The sequence below is a fragment of the Acartia tonsa genome, chromosome 6 (genome assembly GCF_053477335.1).
Source record: "Acartia tonsa isolate MP-2025a chromosome 6, ASM5347733v1, whole genome shotgun sequence".
NCBI classification, from domain to species: Eukaryota; Metazoa; Arthropoda; class Copepoda; order Calanoida; family Acartiidae; genus Acartia; species Acartia tonsa.
The window spans coordinates 19063794-19070355 of record NC_137265.1 but is presented as its reverse complement, the minus strand read 5'-3'; the positions used below and the strand labels follow the sequence as shown (position 1 = coordinate 19070355).

General features: G+C 32.3%; 1 protein-coding gene across 1 annotated transcript in view; it reads left to right on the top strand.

Annotated features, from left to right (window-relative positions):
* The first annotated feature begins 1705 nt into the window (after positions 1–1705).
* The window catches only part of LOC145323203 (tyrosine-protein kinase Src42A-like), a 263675-nt gene continuing 258818 nt past the window's right edge, over positions 1706–6562 (top strand). Inside the window, exon 1 of the mRNA XM_080165652.1 lies at positions 1706–1945. Coding sequence (XP_080021778.1) covers positions 1826–1945 — 120 coding nt within the window. The 5' untranslated portion in view covers positions 1706–1825. The remainder of the gene's footprint in view (positions 1946–6562) is intronic.

Genomic DNA, 6562 nt, shown 5'->3' with positions numbered 1-6562 from the left:
AACAAATAAAAAAATTAAGAGTTCTATTTTGATTAGGGATCTTAAGGGTTAAGACAATGGAGATAAGTGGACATTGTTCCCTTGTGTCGCGTGTATATATTTTACATGTATTCCACAAAGTATTAAAAATAAGTTTGGGTTTCGTAAGGTTAGGTGAGGTTGTATTGGATACTGGGTAGCCAAACAGGGTTAACCCCTCCCCAGCAAAGGTCAGGCATAGGCAAAACAACAACCCAACCCCTTAATTTAAATATTTTCTGAAAAAAGGGAGGGGTATCGGTGTTCAAATTGCTATTTATGGGGAAAATAATCATCATGATGAAGTAAAAAAATGTATTGTTATTTTTCTTCGATTTAACTATTTTGTCTTTTATAATATATACTGTACATCTATGTGTATTAATATCCTTATTTAAGTTGGCAAATCTAAATGCAAAAAAATGTAATGCATAGTTTTACAAGCACACGATTTCTGGACCAAATTTAAAAACAATACTATTTAGTCATTGTGAGGGATATGTATTTTCAGTAATATTTAGATTTTTGATTGCATAGCCTTTATTTTGATGGTTTAATTACGTATGTTCTTTTGTTGATCGGTAAAATATTGTGTCGAACAACTAGCTGTCGACAATAAAGAACTTTAGTTTTTGTTAATATCGATGGTTTTTTGTTCACTACTGATGATTTTTAAAAACCCACATCTATGTTTATAATATTCTATAAAAGTTTACACTAGTCTTTTGATCTATGCTTAACCCTTAAATAGTCGGACTTTTTTCCGCCCCTATTAGAGCTAGCGGATTTAAAACAATAGTGCATGAATTTCCGGCTTTAAGTAAGTCAAATTCATATTTGACTTACTTCACTCTTATATTTAAAAACCTTTGTATTTAAATATTAGCTTTTTTATATCTACTATATATAATTTTAAGTCTCTTGAATACGTTTTTTTAGAAAAGTTATCCCATCCCCTGGTTGGTCGTGACCGATTGTTATACTTTTTTATTTAAACTTTTTATTTCCTCGTGACATGATGACATTTGTCGTGTGCGGGGTTTTGTCTTCGCGCATTTTAATCAGGGCCCGGCAGCCGCGCGTAATAAGGCGCAAATTTAAATCCGTTTTCATGTTTCAAAAATGGACAAAAGGCCATATCAGAAAAGGTTTCAACATCCAGCTGAATTAAAAGTTAAATAATCGATTTTATATGATTTTACCATAGCTAACGGACTGCTGCCGAGCCCTGATTTGAATTCAATATTATAAATGGCTTCATCTTATTTAAGGTTTTTTGTTTTATATTCTTTTTGTACTTATTCATGTAAGAATAAGTAATTTTACTTTTATACTAACATAAAAAAAGTAGAATGTATATATTTTTGTTTTTGCTGAATTTTTAAGAACTTTTTAAGTTCTTCTTAACAGGGAATATTTATGTAGGATAAATGGATATTTAAGATTTAACTACATTTTAAATATACAATTATACAGGAAAACAATTAACGAAATTCCTCATGTTTATTGATTAGTTTAGGTTAGATTGTCTGAAGGTTAGAACCCTAATCAGGGGATAGCAATTAAAAACAATGTGAGGGAAAGGGGGGAGTCGAGGCTTAAGGTTTGAGTGAAAGCAATAAAAAATATTTTTTCAAAAACCTTTATTAATGACGAATAAATCTATTAAAATGTTGCTGATCAGGGTATTCATGAAGCACCACAACTACTACCCCTGCCAGGTGAACCTGGCGGTCCCATAACTCAGGATGTTCGCCACCACGCTCACACACATGCGCACGCCCATGCGCCCCCCGGCGGTGCAGCCATGTTGCACCAGCACAGCGTGCACCCACACGGCCAGCATGGTCCTGTGGTGGGTGGGGTGGGTGTCCCCACAGCGGCAAGACCGCTGCCTGACCCAGCGGAAGCACATCATCATCTTAAGGTAGGTTAATATAACATTTACCCTTTTATTGGCCGACCTTTGGCTGACAGTCTCAACTGTAAATGGCTAAACCAAGCGCATTATTTTATTAAAAATGTACTAAAAAAGGTTACGTATCTAACGTAGCAGCCAGTTTATTCTGTTTAGGGATATACTTACATTTTTAGGACTTGACTATAGAGATACTTCTCTAAAAATATTACACTTTGTTGTCCGAAGAATTAAATTCCCAAAAATTAAATGAATAGAATAATCATTTTTTATAAAGGGTCGTCAAAAAAGTTTAACTCAACATGTTTTAAATGAAAGTACAGGCTTTCTGGGTTTCTAAGCTTTCTAAATCATGTCTAACTATTACAGGAATTATCATCCAATATTTAACATTTATAACAACAAACAGAGCGGACGTACAGACCCCAATTAAAGATAAGCTTTGCTTATAAAAAATTAATATTCAAAATATGAATATATAATGATATGGTTCTAATTCTAATTTTACGCACCTCATTATAAATTTACGTAAATTATAATCATATTCTAATTCTATGCATAATTTTATTCAACACCTATTTAAAAGGTTAATAAAACTTATTAAAATCAAAGCTTTTCTATAATTAGGGTCATCAGTCCGTCTGTAACGGACAGCTCTTTTTGTTGACTTTGTTGACAATTTAGAAAGCGTAGCAACTCTTTTTTTAGACTTTTACATTTACATTCTGTTTATTCAGTTCTGACACTTAACAAGTGTTCATGTTCGTTTGTCCTACCATGAATGTTGTCATCCTTGTTTTTAAACAGTTTCATTCAAATTCTTGATTTATTTGAATGAAAGTTTTATCTTTGCATTGACCAACTTAAATTAGTTTCATTTAAATTCATTAATTCTTAGTTTTTAGTTATAAAATAAACATGAAACATTTTTTGCATATCTAAAAAAAGGTAATTTTAAAATGAAATTAAAAAAAAGATAGTTGACCAAAGCCTAAGAAATTTTATAGGATTTAGCCTAGAGTTTCAGCAAAACCATTTTTTTGGTACTAAGTACTTAAATCAATAGGACGACATGACTAAAAACATCGACATAAAAAGTATGAAATTGCTTTTTTTCAAACTTTAAGGTTTCACGAAACATGAGCTATTAAATTTCACTTATCGGATATCCCACTTATCTTATCCAATAATACAACGCTTTCTTATATCATGTAAAAAAAAAACAATGAGAGTAATCTATAATACAAAGTAGAATGATGTCTGTCCGTCTGTCCGTCCGTCTGAAGCTTAAGATCTCGGTAACCACTGAACCTATTGGATTCTACTATTCAGGGTATATACCTGTGGTGGTTTTATGCTATTTTCTTGGGGGATGGGACACCCCCAACCACCCCAAAAACCAAAAATCCCCCCCCCCCATTTTTTTATGCAGAAGATTTCCTGGGTCTTTTTTTTGCAGAGGATTTCCTTGGTCCTTTTACGAATTTCACCTTAATTTTTTTTTTGATAACCTCTTGGGGCGAAGCCGCTAGTATTGGTAAAAAGTGAATTCCGAATGTAGACTTATTTGCCATTAGGGACATGATTATAGAGATGCAACACTCCTAATATTGTATCTGCTCGTCATGAATATAGGCCTTTCAAAATTATAATCCATAATTATACGCAATTTGTGTTTGTTAATAATTAAAGAGTTGATTCGCTTTTAAAAACTACCTCACAAAAAGCTTCATATAAGATTTAAAATCGATAGGAAGATTCTTTTTTTCAACACACCAGAATTTAAAAATATATATAATTCTTAAACATATAAATAAAACAAATAACATGTTATTATTGTTTCATCAATTAATATATAGCTCCCTTTGTCCTCAGGAGTGCAAAATAAGATAAATACATGGAAATACATAATAAAAGGATAACATTAACGAGAATTGCAGTACATCCGTAAGCTGCGTAGCACAAAAAAATAATGGACTGAACAGTAAGTGATCATAAATCAAGAAGAAAATGGTGTTACTAATGGATCTATTTTGCGATCGATTATTTAGACGTTATATCCTATAATATAAAGTAGTAAGCGTTTTTTTGTCTGTCCCGAAGGATCTCGCTAACTGCTGAACCGATATTGTTCTCCTTTACAGTGAAGCTTCTTATAGGTCCTGGGAAGGATTTAAACTATTTTTGGGGAGGGTGTCTTACTCTTCACCCCCCCCCCCCAAATTTTTTTTTCTCTTTTGAAACTCAAATTTAAAATGGGATGATGTCGACTTTTTCCCCTCCTACCTTAAGTGCCCCTAGAGGCTTCTAGGGGCGTAGCCGCTAGTATTTATTATTTCGACCTAACCCTAGCATGATCATCTTATCAAGGAGAGTAGAAAATGTAATATTTCCTTTTTATCCTTTTATGCCAACAATATTTTAATTATTTTTACACATTATCATATTCAGTATGTAATGATATTCTTTTTTTATTTTTATATGATAAAAATGTATTAATATTTGGAAAAAATAGTATGTATTAGAGTGCCCTACCCTTTAAGAGAAGCAGCTGAAAACATTAACAATTGCGACTTTCTTACAAAGATCAAGCAATCTATATCATAGCCATAAGATAGTCAATTCTTTGATTGCTTGACCTTTCTCTGGAATTCCTAACAGTGATGGTAATGAGTTGTGTCTGTTTTGGGCCAAGGCATTCCTCCTCTAACTATTTATGTCGTGCACCTGACATAGCATCAGTAGTAACCTAATTTAACATCTTCGGTCATAACGCCAAGATTCGAACCTATCATCTTCTCGACGACGAGCGGATGTGTTAAGTGTTACGCCACAGTCGCTGTTTTTTTTTTTCAATTAATAAGTTATTCGTATGTATGGCTTTACTCATATAAATTCTCTAATTATAAATAAATTTCACTAAGATTAATCTTAATTGATAAAACAATTATATAAATTGATTACATGATATAGAATTTAATTTTCTTTGTCTATTAAAACTAGGAAGGCTAGTTTTCTGACAAATAAATTGAAGAAATTGACAAATAATACGACAAAGAAATAATCTTTATGCAATTTCTACAGGGTTAAAGGGAGGATTAAATTAACAAATCATAAAAACTTTTAGTTAAAAAATGAATATAATCTAGGTAGATCCATAAACAACAAAGTATTTCTCCTTTGTGATCTAGTAAACAACAAAACCAATTGAGTCCATTGCGTGAAGCTTTATGAAGCTCCCCAGGTTGTTTTAGACTATTTTATCTTTAAATTTAAGTCTTAGGATTAATATAATGAATGAGCTATAAGAAAATACATATTTTAACCAGTTTACTTATTTCTTTATCCCTTAGTTTAATATAAATGCTTAACAAGGACTAGAGGATTTCAAACAAAGCTGACAGAGAAATGTCATGCGAGAATTCGGAAGAAAAATGTCGGAACAATCCCCGTAAATTGTCAGTGGACCTCATTATTAACCCCTCTTTCTTTCCCGGTGATTATTTAACAAATCAACAAACACTAACAAACATAGAGTACCAACACAATTAATATTCGCTTCGTTTAAAACATTAAAGCTAAAAGTCATAGAAATCTATATAAAAAATCAAAAGAATAGGTTGAAATAAATCATCTAAAATTGTTTTTGGTATAAAATATAGAGTGGTTTGCCCTCTAAATTATACTTAACTGTTACAGGAATTTTCATGGCAAGTTTAAGATCGATAGGACAATTCTAGCATGCTTGAATTAATGATAAGAGCTTTCCCTTGCTGACGGGCGAACGGACGGACTGAACCTAAATGTTTTTTTTTGGGGTGTGTCTAAGTGTCTTTTTAGGGGGCGGGTTATTACTAGGGGTCAAATGTCATTTAGAGGATTTTTTCCTAAATGTCCAATTTGTTTTGTAATTTGAAATTGTGTAATGATTTGAAGGCAGAGAAAGAAACAAAGATCGGAAGATGATTTGTACAATCAGCAATTTTAAAGGTTTCAAATCAAATTAAATATAAAGAAATATTGATTGTTGAGTAATTTTATTTTTGTCTTTTTTATAACCGAATGTATAAAAGTAGCATGTCGCCAATAAAGTGACGGTCAGTTCTTTTTCAACTTTCAGGGTACAAATTGAAGATAGGGGACCAACATATCTTCTTTACACAGCATATCTTTAATTTCAGATCCTTCCTACACACAGATCTACTTGCGCTTAATTTAGAATAGCAGTGCAGTAAGAGAAAATATGTTTTGATAGATTATATCAAAGGGGCATATGGATAGGAAATAAACAATAGAATTGTCTTCCCCCCATCATTATCAATGAAATTCCTGATTTTATTTAGGTGTGGGGTTTAAAGACTTAAATATTTATCAATATTGTCCTTTCTCTCCCTGATGAATATCTAACCCTTGAAGGGGCTATATAAAATAATCGCCCCTTAGGGTGCGATGTACTCTGATTAAGTAATACTCGCAGCTGGCTAAAATAATGATTATCCCCTTCCATACCCTTTTTCCCATAACCTCCCCTCCTACTGGATGAACAAACTTACCGATATCTGAGGTCCATATTAGCAATCTAGATTGACAACAAATTTTTCCTCTCGTTTTATCCTGCTATATCCT